The sequence below is a fragment of the Alligator mississippiensis genome, chromosome 1 (assembly GCF_030867095.1).
Source record: "Alligator mississippiensis isolate rAllMis1 chromosome 1, rAllMis1, whole genome shotgun sequence".
Classification (NCBI taxonomy): Eukaryota; Metazoa; Chordata; order Crocodylia; family Alligatoridae; genus Alligator; species Alligator mississippiensis.
In genome coordinates this window covers 368,581,007-368,602,666 of record NC_081824.1, presented here as the reverse complement: position 1 = coordinate 368,602,666, position 21,660 = coordinate 368,581,007, and the positions used below count along the sequence as shown (strand labels likewise).

At 41.5% G+C, this 21,660-nt stretch overlaps 1 protein-coding gene across 1 annotated transcript in view; it reads left to right on the top strand.

Moving 5' to 3' along the window:
* The window catches only part of GPC6 (glypican 6), a 1,341,038-nt gene extending 1,325,065 nt beyond the window's left edge, over positions 1-15,973 (top strand). The window contains exon 9 of the mRNA XM_019486962.2: positions 595-15,973. Coding sequence (XP_019342507.1) covers positions 595-797 — 203 coding nt within the window. The 3' untranslated portion in view covers positions 798-15,973. The remainder of the gene's footprint in view (positions 1-594) is intronic.
* Positions 15,974-21,660: the final 5,687 nt, after the last annotated feature.

Here is a 21,660-nt window from a genome sequence, read left to right as displayed (position 1 = left end):
CCAGGGATCCTAGTTTTCTCTGATAAAAAAAATCCCCAATTTTCGGGTTTAAAATAGTAACCCAAAATCCACATTTTTCCATGATTAAAATGAAATACCACTTACACATAACATAAATATAAATTGGGGATTTTTCTTTCTGTCAGAGAGAACCAATTTTTTCTAATTTGTTCACTTCTGTCTTGAAGTGTGGTGCCTAAAACTAGATATAACACTCCTGGTGAGGCCTCACTAGAGTTGAATAGAAAAAAAAATTATTTCCCTTGACTTGCAAACTCCTATTAATATAGCTCAGTATGATATTGGCTTGTTTTGCAGCACAGGCACACAGTTTACAGCCTATCTCATACAAAATGGCTAATTAAAAGGAGCAACCATATATTAGAAAAAGCATAAATGTAGGTTAAAAAGTGAAATAAAAATTCTTAGTTATTTGTGGAATAGTCTTACTTCATCACCCTTCCAGTACATTTAGAGCTTACCCCACTGATAATCCTATGATCGTTGGCTGTTTTTGAAGGACAAGACAACGGATCTGTGGGATGAGTGTTTTAATCAATCCCTATGTTTGTTTTTCTCACCTCCCTGTGCTAGGTGATGAAACCAGTGGCTCAGGAAGTGGAAGTGGTTGTACTGATGACATCTGTCCTACTGAGTTTGACTTCATCACTACTGAAGCTCCACCTGTTGACTCAGACAGAAGAGAAGTGGACTCTTCAGCAACCCAATCTAGCCAGTCACTCCTTACATTGTTCATGCTCTGCATCATCCTTGTACTGCAGAAACAATGGAGATAATCCTAGATCTGGTCAGAGAGACTGTGTTTTAGCTACAAAAACAGCCAACTTTCTTCTTTTCTTACACTTTTGGACAAAGGACCGTGCCACAAATACTTACCGTTTTCTATGAAAAGAGAGCAGTACTGCAACCTACTTTCCTTTTTGTTTTCCCAAAGAGTACAAGGTGCCAGAATGAACTGCTTCCTCTTTTTTTCAGAAATGTCTGAAGACAACGTCACTCAGAGTTCTTTCTCAAACCTTTATTACAGGAGACTTTCTGAGCTTCATTTTCTTTTATGCTGCAGATGTAAAGGGATCTTAGAGTATATGTTTTTCCTTAACAAAAAAGAAAAAAAAAAAGAAACAAAGAGAACAATTTTCCTTCTAAATCAGGCCAAACCCAAGACTGCTGCATTTTCAACAAAGAACAACAACAAAAAAGACAAAAAAGGAACAAAAATGCAAAAGTTCTCTACTGACAGCCAGGCCTCCTTTAGGAGCTTCTGTAGGGTCATCAAATGATCATTACTGTTGTGAGGAAGTCTGAATTTTTTCTAACACAAAGATAAAAGTATGTCTCAGTGGTGACTGTCTTGCACTCCATCTCCCAACAACATCAAATTGGTATGAAAGTAAAGAAGCTTAAAAAAGAAGCGTACGCGTATCTTTTGACATTACAGTAACACCACAAGGCTCAGAGTATCATGCTACAGTTGCATAGGATTTAAATCATAATGCCCAGTAAACATTTGAGTAGTGGCAGTATTTCTCTTAGCTTTTTTCAGTATTTATCCATGTTATATATTTGGCACAGATTTCTAGCTTCCCATCAACAAAGGGGCTATGCTAACCAAAAAATCTTCCCACAAGGGTTTGGACATAAAATTATCTCTTGTGATATAATCTCTTTCCTTTTGCCACAGTTTTGACATGGATTAGAATTTTCTGCTACTGTATTCATTATCCTACCAAGATGACAGTTCTCTAATGGACTGGGAATGGTGATTGGATCAATCAGTGAGGTTCACATATAACTACATCCTTCGTGTCACTTAGTTTCTGTATCACAAGGGGTACTTTGCTACAAAAAGTCAAGACAAAGAAATATATAGTACTGACATGGAGATTTCTTTCACTTTTTTAGTCTTAGTATGATCATCTATTTTTATATATATAAATATATATATAAATCACAGATTTTAACTTCTTAATTACAAGCTCAGGGTTGACACATCTTTGTAAAGAAAAAATGTTTTGTCAACCAGCTCTTCTTATTTTGTGCTACTCTGAAAAGAAACCCTTTAATGACTGATGAGCATAAGAATGAAAGAAGAGAACTTTTTACATATCCAGTTGTCCATTTCTGAAAAAGTTGCAAGCTGGGGGAGAGAACCCTTTTTGCGTGTGTTCATTTGTGTGGGCATGTGAGTTTGTGTGGGGTGCCTACAGAAGTATACAGAGCCATGTGACTTTATTTGTGATGGCAGTTGTATTCTCAAATGCGTGAAGAATATGTCACTTTAATAATCATTGACTACATAGTTGTGTCTCTGGATAGAATATTGCTGGTTTATATTGGATTGTACAACCCGAGGCTATTTTAACACCTGAATGTCAGGTGGTAGGCAGACATCAAACCTGTCCCTCCCCCAACCATAAAGGGCTTCTGTGAAAATTTTGAGAGATGAAAATCATTTCCTAAAAATATATGTCCTCATTCCTATAAATAATCTAGAGTTAGTATGGACAAGATATGAAACACTTTAAACCAAGCCAGCCACATAATAATCAAATTGTTGAACATGTAAACTGCATATGTTCTAATCTCTTTTTCTTGTCAAATTATAATTAGCTACCAATTCAACCATTGAATTAAAGTAGTAAACATGTGGCACAATAGGAAAAAGTATACTTAAGCACTTTTACCAAAATATTTACAAACTAGCAACATATTATATCAAATAAGAGAAATAAATTGTAGGCTAAGACACTGTATTCCTTTTTATGTTTTTGTTATGTATTTAAAACTGATAAATTCCTGTATTGTTGATCCAATTCAGTATTATATGTTTTCATGCAGAAGCCACTAGCTTTATGACCATCTTCTGATTCATGTCACACATTTCGTAGCTAGATTTTTGCAGGTTTCAGTAATTCTGACAATTTGCTTTAATGCATGCTTTAGTTGTGAAAATTAAATCTCTTTGGTAACATCATCAGTCGAATTAAAGCCAACTCAGACAGCAAAATTGTCTGACTGGCAGTCTGGTCCAGTCTAAGCAGAAGTTCTTTCCTTCTAATTCCATCACTGACTAACATATACAGGATCACAGGAAGGATATTTTTAAAACTCTTCCATGGTCCTCAGACTCCTACATAATTATTTGCTCTGCTACACTTCCCAAGACCTGTTCCAGAACACAAAAGGTTTCAATTTCACTTTCTCCATTAAGCATTTATTCTGCAGTACCTGATGCCAGTCCCACCCAATTACCCTGTGTCCTGATGGTTATATAGTATGTAATGACATAAACCATATCCACCTCTATTGGGCAAAGCAGAGATAAGGATAAATTTTAAAGCAAGGCAATTCTGACTCCTTTCTTTCTTACTAGTTTTGGCACAGGTTAGGTCACCTGGGGAACTGCACTAAGCTGCACCAGCAGGGCATGGTTGAAGTGCATAGCTGGAATCTATTATACTGTAATCACTGGGCACTGACAGACATGCAGCTCCCCACTATAACTCATGGCACTTTATATGAAGTGCTATGAGTTACAGTAACCTCTTCTCCATGCACGCCCGCCCCCTCCCCCCCAACCCAAAAGACATTTGCTGTTGGGTCAGGGGAGGAAGGGGGGGGGGGATGATTAAGCTACACTTTGGAGCCAATCCAGGAGGAGCTGTGTGTCTGCAGCCTCTATCCCCTAGACACCTCCTCCCCGCACTTCAACCTCTCCCTCCAATGTAGTCTGCAAAATGGGAGAGGCAAAAGGGAGTGGGAGATAGCTGCAGTCTGGGATTTGCCCAGCCTGTGCTGGGGGTGGGGAAGGTGGCTTGCAGCCCCTCACTTCAGAGAGGTACTCCAACCTACCCTCCCCCACTCCAGCACAGGCTGGGCAAACCCCAGCCCACAGCTCCCTCCCACTACCTTCTCCCCCTCCTATCCTGCAGACAGCACCAGGAGTGTGGCTGGGCTGCATCAGTCCAGTCCTGCTCACACACAGGGACTGACAGAAGTTAATGAAGGTGCTCCACTTTGGAGCGCCTTCATCTGAACCTACATTATATGACGGTTAATTTGTCACATGATCAGGCACTTTTACTCTGCAGCCATGCACTTCTGTCAGGGTACAGCTATAGAGCACTTTCAGGGAGCCAGTCGCATGACAAAACATCACTTCTTTGAGCGCTCACTGATCCCATTGCCTGTATCTAGCACCTCTTCAGCAGGAGACTTCAGGAAGGAAGGGACAGGAGCAGGTGAATCCCCAGTAGGGGACTTGCAGGAGACTTCTTCTTTCTTTTCATTACCTTAACATTAGACAGAGTTTGGACTGTAGGACAGGATCTGTTCTATTAAAACAAATTCATTTCAGTGTAAGCTGATTGGCTTTACTGCACCTACATGAGGAATTAATTATTTTCTATAGTATTTCCCTTCTGTTTGCCTACTATTCAGAAATGGTTCAGTGTCCTGACATGGCAGTCCTTTTGTATGAGACACCACATGCACATATTTCATGCTACTCTCTAAAGCTTCCTTTGCACAGATGATATTTTTCTTAGACTTAAGGGAGCTGTTATATCTAAGGAACACATGAAATTGGGAATTAGGAAATAAAAAGTGCTCACAAGTGTACGAATCTACATCATTTAAAGTACCTCTACTTGAATCCCCTTATTATAATAATTATTTTTCTAAAGATAATATTCTTTGTGTACCACCATTTCTTTTCTCTTAATCATTGTTAAAGGAAGAGATAATAAATAAGGATAATATACTCTACAGCAAACAGGACCTACATTCTGAAGTAAAGTCTCTTTATTGCGTGGCATTCTGTTGTCACAGTCCAGAAGCCCCATGCATCTTTGGAGGATTTCAGTGAATTAGGTGTAGTAATGAATAACACAGTGGGTGCAGTAGCTTTTTGTCTGGTTTATTTTAGTATTCCCTTTATTCTGTGTGTCCTCACATTTGGGGGTTTCAGTGTGCAGCCAGCTTTTGTTTTGTACAACTGCAAGCTGAATCACAGATGTTGTTAGAAATGAGGGAGTTTGCAACAGTGGGGTAGGAGGAAAGGATGGAAAAATCAGATTGAGATTTCTTGTTCAAAATGAGAAAGAGAAGAATATTCAATGTGTCATAGATAGGATCCTAGTAAAAGCCAACACATGTCAGTACATCACACAGCTTGTTCACATAAAGCTACTCATTCTTTACATCTTTTAGCATCTTCAAATGAATGGTAAATGTCATCCTAGCACTGAGTGGTCTTCTAAAGAGGAACATTAAAGAAGCAAGTTTTCCCCAACTGTCTGAACCAATCCTGATCTTTTTCATGCAACATATGTATGATTTAGAACTGCCCTTGGAGAACTGCAAAGCACATGCTAATGCAAGTCATGCTTAACATCATCTATCTAGTTATTAATCTTAACCAACCTTAAGATTTTCTTCATATTGTCAATACAGTTTAATTGCTATTTCATGCAAATATTTTTAACCTATTTTAACAGAAAAAAGAAACACCATGCCAGTTAATAAGACTTCTGTGATTCCCTCTTCACTTTATACATATCAAAAAGCCACTCAAACAAAATATAGAGACTATAGAAAATCTAGCAATAAAGTTGCCACAGATTTTTATAGAAGCTAGAAGAATACGTGCAAATTGCAGATATTGACAGAGAACCCAAATTTGAAACTCCATAAAGCTGGCATTTATAACACTAACCAACAAGTAATTCTCTACTTCTGCAGATCTGGCAGATAAGAAGGAATAGACCCAATGAGAATACAATATTCTGTGGAATTGTGAAATCCCCAAAATTGATATGGTTTCAAAGGGAGAGAAAACATTAAAATGCTTAGACTAGAGGCAATGTTGTAAATATACTTTCAGAAAGTGAGACAGACAACAATGAACACCTTCCAAATAAGTAAAGACAGACAGACAGTTCACTCAATGGCATAATGTTTCCATTCTGCACAGACACACTCACTGTGATGATCACTGCAATTATGCACCTTTTGTTAAGAAAAGCAGTGTACGAAAATCTAGATGTCTTGGTTAACTGCAGCACAGAGTGAAAAATAAGTAACATGCTACCCTCATCATTGATGATAAGGCTTAGGAGGACTGAATGGAATCCTAGAATCAGAGGGTTCAATGGGATTTCCAGAGTCATTTAGTCCAAACCCCTGCATAAAAGCAGGATGCACTGTTCCTGAAATCAAGAAAGCAGGTTTAGAGAAGAGAAGCAGCAGTTTGAAAATTTTTTTAGCATCAGGGAAGGGAGCAGTCTTAAAGTTATTCCAGTTACACACTTTTTTGACAGGCTGTTCCATCTTCATAGACTTATTTCTTGACCAAAGTTATTGCACAATTATATGATGATAACTTGATATTGGTAATATTAATTATCCTTGTACTCTACTTAGCATTGTTTTCAGTAAAATGACCATCTAGATTATAGTTTTAGCTTTTCTGGCAACTACCTAATTATCTTGTGTCACATCTGTACTTTATGTGTAAGATACAGGTTCCATTGAAGTCAATGAGGGCATTTTTATACGTGTAAGTGCCGCAGCGCTGGGCGTTTTGAAAAGCGCCTGGCACTGTGCCGCATGCAATTGTATAAGCATCAAAATGTGCAGCAGCACTGAGAAAATGGCAGCAGCACACTTTTGAACTAAAACACTTTGGAGGTGCTTTAGTTCAAAAGTGCACTGCCGCTATTTTCTACACACTGATGCACATCTTGACACTTGCACAACTGCACATGGCACAGCGCTGTGTGCGTCAGCTCACATGCAGAGCAGACACGATTAACCAAGTTTGCTCAGAGGCGGCGGATCTCTGCCACGTTCCCAAATGAAAATGTATGTGTATAAATGCCTTTATAGTTCTGCCGCTGACCTCAATGGAAATTCAAAAAGTGCTGGGCATTTTCTGCAAAATTTTGTAGAGCTCCTTTTTATGGAGGGATTTTTTGTAGTTTGTCATTGGGTTTCATTTAGATTCAAAACCAAAACTTACAAAATTTTCCAGGAAACAGACTGTAGCCCTGCCACCAGTCCTCACACGTAACCCACATGCAGGGGATCAGGAAACACTGCAGACAGAAGTGACTGTTTTTGCCCAACCTTCCCCTCAAGGGTAGGGCAGGTGTGTTGGAGCCCCCCTTTCCCCCAAGGAGGGGCTCCAATTCATCCACCCCACCCTTCAGCACCAGCTGAGGAGCCACATGAATAAGCTTTCACTGCCTCTTCCCCCTCCCTATCTGAAAACAGCAATCACTGGCAAAGAGCCTTAGCCACTGCTATGGGAACCTGGGTAGAGGGTCCCAGCCCCCAGAGAGGTTCCCTTCTCACCTGGAACCAACAGTGAACTTCTGTTTGGTCTGGGGTAAGGTTGTAACTCAGAGCGCTTTGCAGAAAATCTTCTGGTTAAAGCTGGGAGCTGCACTTCTGTCTGTACCCTAAGGCTCCCAACTAAGAGGTACCCTTCCTGAGAGAAACAACCTGATTTCCAGAGAAACTTAATTAAAACCAAACTATTTCATTTAAATGGTTCCATTTACCTAGCAGCTCCAATTTCAACTTGTCTCTGACTAGGTACCTTCTGTATTATGCCTTCTGTATTCACATATGGATGTCTCAAGTGCACTCTCCATGGTTTTTCCCCCTTCTCTATTCCAGCCCTAGTAAAACAGTAAACTACAAATTTCAGGAAAAAGGCAATCTCCAGTGGTACTGCTTGTTTGTTGCATCCAAAGCAACTGCATTACCAAGATCAAAGCTTGCATTTTGGGGGTTTCTTTCATAACCAAAAATAGAGAGGCAACAAAAAGAAAAAAAACTTTTTCCCTCCTCTCAGCTAAAATGCATTGGTCTCCAAATTGCCAATATTTCCTCTAGTCTTTATTTAAGCAAAGGAAGCTAGAGAAGACAAATCATATCCTTCTAAAATCAGAAATCAGTAAGACATTTCCCAAAAATCAAGAGCAGTAGTTGGCTTTTCGCTTTGAGGAGGAAAGAAGCAGGAAAGACCTCTACCTTGTCTAAAGTTAGAGACTAGTCCTTTAGACAGCTGTACTGTTGTCACTCCATGAGCTATTATACCCCTACAGTGCTCCTCTGAACTTGGGTGCTCCCACTCAGATTATCTGAGACAGATAAACTGTACTGTGTGCATTCCATCTACAGACTGTGATATTTTTTCTTCCAATAAGGACAGTGATGAGTGATTAGGAAAAGCATAGATTGCAGAATGAAACCCAACACTTTTTCATGTGAAGAGGGAAGTAACTGGGAATCAACAGGCCTACAACTGGACCTCACCACTATCTTTTTCTTTTCTTTTACTCTCAGAATTACTTTCCTTTTAGACTTGATTTTACTAACTGGTAGTTTATCGACATGCAGTCAGGAAAAGGTACCAATCATACTTCTGAATTTTGAGATATTTGCTTAGCTTCCTTGCTAGGCCTCACTCTTGTCTCATTTTCTAGGCATGCAGTCTAGCTCTGTACTGGGGGAAGAATTCTGCTATCTTAAATAGAATTATGTGATGCAGAGGCCTCTGCCCTAAAACCACAAATATCTGAGCAACAAAAGCTCATCCTGTTTCTATCTCACATTTATTTGAATTACTAATCTCCAATATTTGTCCAGTGAGCTTTGTTCTAAAACCCAAAAAGGGCAAGTCTCTGAGATGTGGGAAACTCAAGGTGGAGTCCCTGGTCTGACTTAAAACTGAACAGGGGCATGAGCCTAGGATTCCCACATCCCAGTCGATGCCCTGACCCCCAGGCATTTGCTTTTCAGAGCTCTCTCTCGCTCACTCACTCTCTCGCTCTCTCTCTCTCTCTCTCTCTCTCTCTCTCTCCCCATCCAGAAATTTCCTCCTAAATCCAATTCTGTTTTTTGTCAAAAAGTTTCTGACCAGCTCTGCTCTTAATCTTATGTGGTTTAAATGACCAGCATCCCTGTAGCTATCATTTCACCTAAAGCTAAGTCTAGTGCATAAGATGGTTCTCTCTTTCACTGAACAGCATAGAAATAGCTTTCAATCTTCCTTCTAAATAGCCTCTACAGAGCTCTTCTATGTCTGCATTTAATTTAGCTCCATGCCTCTTGCTTCAGTCAGGAAAGATAATGGCAACCAGAAACCTGAACTATCCTTTCTCTTCTTAACAGGATCTATTGCACCTTACGTCTACCCCTTATTTTATACTCCATAATCATCTATTAGTATAGTATTATGGCTTTTAAACTACACTTTGACTCAGTAGTTCCAGTGTGACAAACTATTGTTTTCTTTTCATGACAATAGCATATAGTTTGCATTTTCAGTTGTCCTGTTGTACTGTTCTTTCAGTAAGGCCAGTAACAAGGAATTTGCAATATTGCTGAAAACAGATAAGCTCAAATTCAGCATCATCAACAAAGGTCTGAGACTGATTCTGTATGCATTTGCTTTTGCTTGCTGACTTGCTTTGTTCCTATTTTATTTGGTTTTGGTTGTTTGATTGTTTGCTTGGGTGGACTTTTCTCCTGATATTTGAATATTTTCAGTGTTGTTTTGTTTACATTTATATTAACTGTATGTGCATTAGGTTATATGCATGCAAGATACATATATATGAACCATTTAGATAATCACATGGAGTAGACAGATATTCAATAGTTCACTGATCTCAGAATATGTCTACAGTGCAAAGCAGTGACATGCAGAGATACCCAATGCCAGCTCTGTGTGTTCCTGCACTGAGATTGGAAGCAGTGTAGCCACATCATATCACGATACCCAGGCTAGTTAGCTCTACTGAGAAATACCAACTATACTGCTTCTGATCTGTGGAATTATAACATGCACTGGGGATCTCTACAGTGTGTTGCACAGATATACTCTGTGTTTTCACATTAGCTACTTCTGCCCGAATATAGCATAGGGTCTGAGAAATCCTGATACAGGATCTAACTCCAAACGTCCTTCAGGATTTTGGGGGAAATTCATGTTATTAAAGAAAGCTGGGGTGGGGTGCAAAAGTATTTTAAAATGGTGTGATTTCAGGCATCTATGTGAATATGCACGTGCGTACATGCACTATTTCAGGCTTGTCCAACATAGGGCCCGCAGGCCACCATGCAGCCCTCCAAGCTGTTTCTGAGGCCTGAGGTGCTGCGACAGGAAATGAAAGTAAACACTGTACTTTTGTTTCGGGGTGGTGATGTGATACCGCTTCCTGTGAGGTCTTTGAATATGGCTCGCCAGCCCACTGGGTGATAAAAAGTTCATGATCCAGCCCCACATTCAAAAAAGTTGGACACCTCTGCATTATTTTAAAAAATGTTAGAGTCCCCTTCCAAATTAAGTTAACCTGAATGCACAATGATCATTGGTGGACATTTTGCACTCAGAGAGCTAAAGAAGCCCAAAACTACATTAAACATGGAACATTTATATGCAACCTCCCTCCCATGTCACCTCTTCATCTTTATTAACAGAAATAACATTATATCTATTAGCAGTTTGGACAGTTGTATAACTAGGGGTGGGCAACTGAGACACCAGCCCCAGGCACCAATTTTGAGGGAGTGCAAGAATGGCTGCAAACCCACTGCTGGCCCACCTGCCACCACCATCACTACCCAGATGTCACTGCTGCTCAGGGCACAGAAATTGCTTCTTACACCTCTGCATTTCAATACGTTTACAGATTCAAGGGCAAGTTTGTTATTTAAATACAGAACAGACAAAAACTTGAATCAGGAAACAACTGATGACTGTATGTGTTGATTAAATTTGTATGGACGTAGACAGCTTGTAAGAACTTTGCCTAAAAACATGGAAATTATTACTACAGTTTTTTTTATTGCTGTATTTAGAATAATATTTAACCTAACTGAATGTCAAGCAATGAGGGGAGAGTCTTGCTCTAAATTAGCAGTAGCATAACTGAGGACAGGGCAACCAGGTCAGCAACCCCACACATCGCCTTTGTTAGGGGGAGAAGGTGCAAAAATAGTTGCAACTGCAGCAGCAGCTGATTGTACCATTGTAATTGGCATCATGGGAGCTGACATCTGCTCTGAGTGCAGAGATGCCCAGCTATTGGTCTGAAACTACAATTTCATCATTATTCTACAGATACAAGATTTCCACAATCTTAATATTGCAGCCTAATCTGAGACAAAAAAGAAAACTGATTATTTCACATTTGGGACATGGCAAAAAATTATATGGTTTGTGTATTTGAAGGATACAAAACCAAATACATTACAATTTAAAAGTATTAAAATTAGAAGTTCAGCTTTACTACTATTTTGACTACTAAAGGTATTAATCTAGATATAAATAATAGATAGCAGTATACCAAGGCAGAGTTTGACCATTTAAGGAAAAGATTGTTCCTTCACTTTATTATATAAAAATGTAATGAACCATAGACAGAAATGAAGACATACAAAAACTGTTTTGATATATTCCTAAAATGGACTTTGGAGATCCCAGTATTTTTGGGTAAAATGCCTTAAGTCATTTTCAATAGGGCTAATGCAATTGAATCTTTCTCTACATATAGCCTTTTATAATAACTGCTCTATATACAACGCTGAACTGCTATTTTCACTAAAAGTCATGTACAGCCTTATGAATACTAGACCTGTCTCATTACAGAAGACAAATCAAGAAGTTTCTGCCTTGTTATCTGTAAATGCAATTTCAATCCAAATTGTACATTAACAGCTTCATGAGAAGAATTGCAGTACTACCTGAACTGGAAAAATCTGCCTAATGGGTAAACCCTAAATTCTCCCAAGTTTGAATCCTAGACCATATATTTCCTGTCTTTTCATCTTATTTGCCCTAATGGGAACCACATGTATTTTTATTTCAGGCATTTTCCTCTTTTTCTCATTATCAAAAGAGTAGTATCTCTTTCTTTACATTCCTCTTTGTCAACATGAAAAATCAGGAGAGGGACTCAAGAGGAACTTACCATGTAGCAGTTCTTTCTTTTATTGGCCAAGTCAGTCCTAGTTTAAATAGATGAAAAAGCCAACTGAAGAGGATCTATTGACTTCCTTATAAGACATCTAAATTTGTCACCACCGTTTGCTGCCATCTGCTACCTTACATAGGAACTGATTCTCTGATGCTGTTCTATAATAGCATGCCCCTATGTACAGTGTAAAATGATACCAAATCGGAAGTTGATTTTCACACCAAAGGGGCAAGATAGAACAGAGTCAGGTCCCTTCTATCCTCATTCACTAATCTTTCCAGTCACTGATCCAGACCTTTGACCACCATGAACTACTTCATTTTTGGCCAACTATGTATGAACTCCTAGCCACAAGCATACATCATGACTGCTTTCAAACACCTCTTGTTTGTCCTGGGAGCAGCACACACAACTGGCTGTCTTGAAATTTCAGGCATAACTGCAAGAGTAATCAACGGCTGCACTGCTGGAGCACAGTTCCTGCAGATGTTTGTCTTCATTAGGCATGAATAGGAGGGTGTTTAATATAGCACATCTAGAGTGAAAATGCAGGCACCCAGATAAAAATGCCTTTAAGTTTTAATCCTCTGATGGAGACCCAGTCAACTTCCTCTCTGTAGTAAGACTCCAGCTCCACTGTCCTCCAAGTTTTAATCATTTTCACTTTGATTTATTTATCAAAATCAGCATCTGCTTCTTCCACTAAAAGAAAATGCACATTAGCTCTCTAGTCAGTGAAGCTAGACAGGCTTCTATCCTCTGGACAGTAAAATAATTATAAAACTTGTAATATATTTGAATCCATCTTCTTTTTAATGGTGACATATGGCAACTACAAGGTACAACTTTTTTCACAACTTCCTGCTTCCTCTTGAGCCACCACAGAATGATTATCCTCTTATTACAAAATGCCTTTATGGGGCTGGCCCTTTAAACTTGACCAAGGCTACCACTCATAGTCCTGAAGTGTCTTTTCAGTATACAACTCATTTTCTTCATCTTTTTCTCCAGTGACTATGTGATCCTTACTCCTGTTATATTCCCCTTTCATAATCCTGAAGAGGTGGCACATTTCTGTAGTTACATATGCATATGAACATGCATATGCAACCCAGTAAATTATAACTGTATCCTCTATAAAGAGTCCTCATAACAGAAGTTTCTGCCTCTACATATACCTAACATAGACTGAATAGGCCAACATAAGTCTGGACTGGGATTAGTTTTTTGGAGGGCCTTAGAACTTGGGTTTCTGATCTTTCTGCAGTTCTCTGGTATAAATGAGCAGTTTCTGCAGATGTTATTTAGCAGTATCTGCACTGCTGATCAGTAAGTTTCCAAAGGGAAAAAAAAAGGAGATAAAAACAACAACCAGCCATCATCCCATTCTTATACATTTTCATGTTTTGCCTTTATAAAGTTTGTCATGTCTTGCTATTGAGTTGAACAAATAATTGTAAAAGCTCACCAAGGTTTTCAGAAAAGATAACTCCATTTTCGTACTAGAACAATATTTTTTTTAAATATCATCTCAGAAAGTGAATATGGTGAAATATTGATTATCATTCCTCTCATTCTATTTTGGGACTCTGATGATAACATACAAAATCCACAAGAGAGCTGCTCTCACAGCTTATGATATCATCTGACCCCTCAACTGAATTATGGCTTTACAATTGTACTTTCCCTATCCATTATCCAAGATCCTGAACTGCATTACAGAAACCTACAAAATAAATTACCTGTGCAGCTACTGGATTTTCTTAATCACAATTCTTTCCTTACCTGGCACTCTTCTCCAGGGAGGTTCAGCTGGTAAAAATGCATTCAAAATCCTCATTGAATAAAAGGAACAGAAGTGCTTGACATGTTCAAAACGTTCTTGGATGCTGCTGTTTTGCCTATCATTTTTCCATCTACCAGTGAGTCTTCACTGAGTCCAGTGCAGGAAGTTTATAATGGTTTTACAAGGCAGTGATCAGTAATATAAATACCCTTTTTTTCCTCAAACCTTATTACAAATGCTGTGTTTCTCAAGCTTGTTTCTCCCACGATTTGTCATGACAAATAAGCTAACAATGTCTACAAATCACAAAGCAGCTAGACTACAAAATGCTGTGTTCCTGCCCAGTAGAGAAGAGATTTGGCTGCAGGGATATTCTGGTGGATGGTTTTTCTGTAGGAGGGGGGTATTTTTTTTTGGTGGGGGGAGTCATTTACATTCATCATATTTTTCTTGCTGAATCTGTCTTTTTCATGTACCTTGGAATTAGCACCAAGTAAAAAATGACCTATTGTCATTACAAACTCACTATTGTAACTACACATCTTCTCATAATATAGGCATGTACTATTTCAGCCAAAGCTGTTGTGCCTGGTGCAGTATTGTGTTACTAGACAAAGGCATTTGAAAAAGGCTATACATTTTATTTTCAAAATCAGTGTTTTATTTATTTGCCTGTAAAAAAGACCCTCTAAGTGCTTAAAGCACATTTGAGAGCTAAGGTCTGATTAAAATATTCAACAACAGATTGAAACAACTCATGTCCTCAAATAATAATTTAGTTTGCCCTGCCTTTTGCCTGCATACATTTTTTTCAACATAATGCTTTTCAGACAGATCACGCCTTGTTAGTTCTCTTCTTCATTCTATACATATATTAATGAATATGTATTTTCACTGACAACAGTGCAAGGCACAATTATTTCTGTCATAATGTTATTCTTCTCTTATCCATGTGCATATTTAAAAGGATAAGGATCTTAAAATTTGCAGTAGCTTGCTGAAGAGTCAAGTCAATAATCACCTGACCACTACCAAAGGCCTAACTCTTGTTAAGGCACCAATAGCTAAAATATTTTAATTCTGTTGATAGGACCTGGAAGGGCACTCTTAGAATTCACTTCATCAGTACGTGTCCACAAAGACACTTCTGCATATGTTCAAGGTTATTTTTTTTTCAAATTGGCTTGCATCTGATTGGGGGGAAGGTGGTGGGACATTTCTCAAATAAGCAATAAGATGCAGTGGAGACTCTTGTTATCTTGATATAATCAGACCAAGAGAGCACTCAAAGGTGAATGGATGTTTAAGTGCACTGAATTTAGAGGTATCAGGATCTCACCTGAAAAAATCCTATTGCTACTAAAAAAAGTCTTTACTGAAAAAGGCAAGTCATCAGTTCTGAACATTGAAAAAGTCTGATCAGAGACTGTTAGAGATGGTGGGGTAACTGGCATCACCTGTGACTGGAACTCCATAATGGGGAGCCCTTGCAAACAAATAATGCCAGCAGTGGAATCCCAGTCAGAGGTTGCCATGCCATGTAGGTCCAGAAACCCCCATGCACCATCTGTAACTGAAAGTCTCAGTTAAATGTTGGCTTCACCAGAAATATCTTCTGTTTTAATCTTTGTTAGCAAAACAGAATGCGCTTCCATTTGTACTTCCGTTGACATCAACAGGAGTTTTTCTATTGACTCCAAGGGGAGAAAAAGCTAATATAGCAAGCTCACTACTAAGAAGTATAATTCTGTGCTTATATCCTCCATTTGCAGAGCTACATTTATGATATGTATTATTTTCTTTCATAATAACAATAGTAATAAAGTGTGGGGCAATCTTTTACACTGTTGCTAATATATTCAGTACTGTATGTATATATACTTGACACCTCAGTGAAGACTTTGACATGCCTTATTCATTCTAGTTATTTTTATGGTATGGTTTTGTTAGATTGCTTTACCATATAAAGAATAAAACTATAACTGTTCTGACTTAAAATTGTCCAATTCCTTCTTACCCAAACTGTTAAACAAAAGATGTGTTCATCAGCCCTCCTCATGCTTAATCTTATCACCTTCATCAAGCTTTATGAAGGGAATGTAAACTGGTGGTTTGAAAACAGGGATTTGGTACCCTCTGATGGACTACAATAAATATCTAAAGTAAGTACAAAGCTTGTGTCTTGTGGTTTCTTCTCAGCTGTAATGTGAAAGGTGCCCTCTACAGTCCTATCAGTTAATCCTATGATTGTTAGTTGTTGGAAGAGTGATGAACTAAGATGAATCGTCTGAATCATTTGCAAGGATCTCTTTCAACAGCATTTGAGGTGTCACAATTAAATTGAGTAAGGTATATAACTCCAAATTACATTGGAGAAGAGAAGAGAATTACAGAGGTGTCTTGAAATCCCTTACCTCTACAATACATGCATTATATGTGAGTACATGTAATTCATTTAAACCAAGTTATCGAATTCTAAAGTTTCCGTCAGTACTTGCAGAGTCAGCTTTTATAAGGATTTTATTACCAGAGAGTCCTGACCTTGAGAATGATGAAAGCAAAAGACAGCTGCCTGTCACTGCAACAAAGATGATGATTTCTAAAATGACACTATCAAAACCAAGGGTTCTGCTTGTTTTGCCATTTCCAGTACTTCCAGGTACTATTTCCAGGCAGTTTGAGGAATTGTTTTATTATAGTGTTCTTTTACCTGCTATGCCATATAATGAAATACTGTATTGGTACATATGGGATAATGTGTGCATAAGCTAATGATAAATGGATCAGTTTATATGTGAATGCATATGACAAAACAACAGTAGAATTTTAATTGCCAGTTGGGGCCTAATTCTTTCAAAAATATGAGGTCTGCCCATTCAGGAAAATCTCTTACCATTCTGGTCTATTTATTGTTACTCTTTTTCATCTGTTTCAGTTACTGCATTTGACTCTTTTAATAATGTCTATTATAGGGATAGGGATAGTTATGGCTTTCAGAAAAGTCTTATTTTTTCTCCATTCATATCTCAGCAGTTTTGTTGAGCTAAAGTAATCACATCCAACCTCTGGCTGTGGGCGTGACAGAACTGCACTTCACTTTCACTCTTCATTTGATATAACCACACTAAAGAATATCTAAATATTATATCGTTTACTCTCTACTTGTAGCCCAAAGCACTATTATTTCAGAAAGGTTGCTTGTTTTAATAAAGAATCACACAAAACAAGGTTCTGGAGAGTGTCATCAGCAAGATCAAATAACAGCCATCTCTTTGCCATGGGGGCAAGGGAGGATAAGTAATGTTTAAAAATTGTATTTGAAGACTGTAAAGAGCTCTGTATTCAACCCAAATCCAAAACAACTTCCAACTTAAGATGCACCCTCCGCCCCCCCACAATAATTAGATTTATACATGGAAAATCATAACTGTGTTATAATTTTCCATGTATAGAATCTAATTCTTGGAAGGCTATCTTAAATCCATCCCCCTGTTGCTGTGGCAGGGAAAGCAGCAGCAGGGGGCAAAGAGCCAGACCTCTGCACCTTGCCAGCCAGACCCCTGAATTTGATCCCCCTGCCCTTTGCCTGCGCTATGCCTGTGCCCCCACCATCTACCACTTGCCCCCCTGCTGCCTGCTCCCATACCTATAACTGCTTCCTGCCCCCACAGTGGCTGCCTGCCATCTATGACCTGCACCCGCTCTGTGCCTGTGCCTGAACCCCTACTCCCTTCCCTCCCACCCTTTGCTTACCCTTACCACCTATCCCCCCCATCCCCTCTTCCACTCTGCTGCCTGCCCTCCTTACCCTTGCCTGTGCCTAATCCCTGCCACCTGTTCCCCCTAGTGCCTGCATGTGCACCCTCCTGCCCCTTACCTTCTGCTACAGCTCTTCTCTATCTCTGGGACATTCAATGGCAGTGGCCCTAGCCCAGCCCCACCCTACCCAACTAGGCACAAGCAGTGGTAGCAGCTCCAGACCTGACTGTCAGGGCCAGAGCCAGAGCCAGAGCCAGAGCAGAAGGTAAAAAGTGGCAGGGGTAATTTGGGTGGTGGGCAAGCAGCACACTGTTCCCTGCACTCTCCCTAAGTGGCACAGGTGGGTCTCCCCAATGACCTCCTTGCCACTCCCACTGCACTCCCCATGCTATATGCCTCCTCCTTGCCACACAAGTTACCCTGGCCTGGACTGGTACCCAAGCTTAAGATAAGGCTTTTTTCCCCATATTGTTTGGCAGGGGGGCTCTTCTTGGATTCAAGTAAATGCAGTAGTATCAGCAGCAACACTCCCAGTTCCCAATTGCAAAGCTTAAACACATCATTTAAGCACTCTAAGCAGACTCCCATGGGCAAAAAGTCTAGTCATATATGGTCTATGAATTTTGCTGTCAGAAGGTGTTAAAAGAAGCTATTTTAAACCCCAGTTTTGATTCCAAAAACCATACTGCTGAGCCAGAGCTGTGTTCCGCATTGCAGATCATTATAAGACAGAGCAGAGAAGAAGCTGTTCACAAACATAACCTTCCCCATGTTCCTGCTGCACTGTCTGTGTCATAGAAAGCAGGTCTGGCACTAGTAGTGCTGAAAATACTATGACCACAGATTCTACGTGTCTTCACATGCTATCAGGTTTCACTTAAATTATAACCCAGTACTTACAAAATGTGCTACAGCAGGACTCAAAATTAACTATGTTTATATAAGGTACTAAAGTGCTGAACTGATATTTAGTTTTCTTAGTAACTTTGGTAGCTTTGAACCCATTGCCCATAGTTCCTTTCACCCCAAAAGATCCCAAATGACAACAGACAATAAAAGCACAGGTGTGAATCCACTCATATTGAAAATGCAGCCCCTCTGTTATAGCTGGCTCTTGTGTGTGGTTCCTTTCCAGGCAATCCAGAAAGGTAGAAGAGAATCTCACATCTTATAAAATAATATGCTAACCTCAAATAAAACAATATTTCCATGTTCATCATCTATCCTAATTTGCAAGTATGAATCATTTTGCAGTCAAGCTTTCTTTGCATGCTTTAAAAAACAAAGGGAGTTAAAGTCAGTTGCTTATCTGACAGCATCTCAATAGAAAGGGCCAACACCACCTGCTCACCCAGCTGATTCAGCAGAAGCTTCTGTCCCAGCACCCAGGGCTTAGCTCCGCTTTGGAAATACAGGAGAGTTGAGCCTAGGGCACCAGCATAGGGACTTCTGCTGAGTCAGTACCACCTTTTGCAGCACAGGCTTTGCCTGGGGAACGAGACATGGTGAGCACACAGAGCTTGTATTGTTCACAACAAGCAGCTAGGGAGCCCTACATGCAGTGCTACTTCCTCTCTCGTCCTACCCCCTTTCTCTTTTCTTGAAGAGAAAAATAGAGGTCATAAAGCCGTTGGTTTTCGTATCAATAAAAGACAGAGGACAAAGTAGCAGAAAACTGGAATGTCCTCTATAATGGCCACCTTAGTTGTGTGGTACCATGCAGAGGCTAATCAGTCCTGTCACTTAGCAGTGATAATGCTAAGTCCCACCCAAAGTGTCACATAAATATTGCTACAGCACTTCCAGTTCAGGAGCCAGTACAGGCTAGTGAGATCACTGTTGCTAGGCATGATAAGTGTACCATTCTTTCTTCTTTCTTTTGGATTCACACATACTGAGGGCTTAGAATAGATAAGCAAGGAAAAGAAATATGAGGCTACAAAGAGGGAGCCAGGTTTTCTGTTTGCCATGGAAAAACACAGTAAAACCCAGAATTTTTCATTTTAAGGAGAAAAACAAGGATTTTCTCATTTTAAGGAGAAAAATGTGGGAACCAGTGGGTTTCCCCTTTTTATCAAAGAAAACATGGATTCTTCTTTTAGCAAAGAAACCCACAGATTCCCTGCTTTTGCAAACAGCCCTGCAGGATGGTTGAGCTTCAGCCTGCATGAGCTGTTTGCAAACAGGGTGGGAAACCCCCAGCCCTGCCTGGAGTGGGAGGGGGAAGGGTGGGGCCTGAGGCTCTCACTCAGCCACAACTCCACTCAACTCAGCCTCACTCTTTCCTCCTGCAGCCCAAGGTAAGTGGGACTTGAAGGAGGGGTGGGGGCCCCTCTGGCAGGGCTGGAGGGTCGTGGGGGCACCAGCAGAGATGGCCCCACCCCCACCTGAGCAGGCAGAGCAGTGGGGGAGCCAGCTCCATGCTGCTTCTGCTGCAGCTGCCTGCTGTTGGGGGCAGGGAGCTGCAGAATTTTGTCCCTGGCCCCATAGCCCTGGCCCCTGGCAGCTGGGGGCTCCCTTGCTTTGGGGGCTCCCTGGGAGGCAGGGGCTGTGGGTGGGTGCAAGAGGCAAGAGTAGGGCAGGGGGCTGTTGTGGGGGCAATGGGGGGCACCAGCAGGGTTGGGATGGCTTTGGGGGCAAGTGAGAGGCACCAGCAGGGTGGGGGGGAGAAGACTGCAGGGAGCTTTTAATTTTAATAACAGGGTTTGGAGTTTTTATCAGAATTTGCAATTTTTTGTCAGACAATTTGTGATTTTTCATCAGAGAAAACCAGGATCCCTGGCAACCAGGCAGGGGGCACCATGTGCATGTGCACATGTATATATGCATGTGGCCACCAGACAGACTGGAGACCACACCGCGCAGTAGTGAGAGACCACACCCCTTGGTGGCAAGGGGTTGGGAATTGGAGCCCCCATAGTGAGGGAGGGTGGGAGTTGGGCAGGTCTGGGGCTGGGGATACTGCCCAGCTGGGGCTGTGCATGGATGGTGTATGGTGCCCTTCACAGTGCTTGGGGCCTGAGGCCCAATGCGCAACCACAGGGTCTGGGTGGGGAGTGGGGCAGGGCCATAGGCAGTTTGTCTGGGGTGTGGGGCTGGCTCCCTGCCTCTGCATGCACTCCCAGGATGTCATGGGGGGTACGTGCCCCCCAGATTTAAGTGCAGAGCAGAGGCAGGCTTCCCACTGTGAGCTAAGGGCTCCCTGCCCTGCTGCCCTCCCCCTGGGGCCTCCACAGCCCAATGGGTGAGACCTGATGTGGCAGGGCAGAGTGGGGTGGGGAAGCTCAGTGCTGATGCTTGAAAGCCCCATGCCACCATGGCAAGACACCCCCTGCCCACCCGACAGCATCAGGGGTGGCAGCATAGAGTTGTGCCCCTCACTGCTACTGGGTGGGGAGGGGGTACCTCACCATGGCAGCACAGGGCTCCCAGCAGTGGCACTGAGCTTCCCCACCCAGGCCCACTATTCCCTAGCTTGCTGGGTCCTGCCTGCTAGGCTGCAGAGACCATGAGGGGAGGGCAGCAGGATAGGGAGCCCAGAGCCCAGAGTTGGCAGCCTGCATCTGCCCCCCTACCCCTGGTGGGCCACTGCAGCCATGCCACCCATGGGGGAGGGGAAGCCAGGCTCCTCAGTCACTGCCTCCTGTAGGTGGCAGCTGGAGTTTGGGTGCTGCTGCAGGGGGCAGGAGACTGTGGTTCCGGGTCCCTGGCCCCATAGCTCTGGCAGCTGGGGGGCCCCTCTGTCAAGGCTGGGGCAGGGGGGAGGGGGAGGATGGGGAATGAGGGGCACCAGCAGGGCTGTGGGTGGGAAGTGAGGGGCATAAGTAGGGGTGGGGAGGCTGTAGTTGGGAAGTAAGGGGCACCAGCAGGGCCCAGGGGGCTGTGGGTGGGGAGTGAGGGGCATCAGCAGGGCTGGGGGTAGGGAAAGGGGTTTTGGGTTAGGATTGAGGGGCACCAGAGTGCTGTGGAGCTGTGGATCTAGAATGAGTGGCAATAGTATAGGCAGGGCACCAGCATATCATAGCAGCTCAGTGCACAGTGGGGGAAAGACAGCTGCAGCCCTACCCGTGTCCTGGTGAGCAAAGTGAGCAGGGGAGGCTC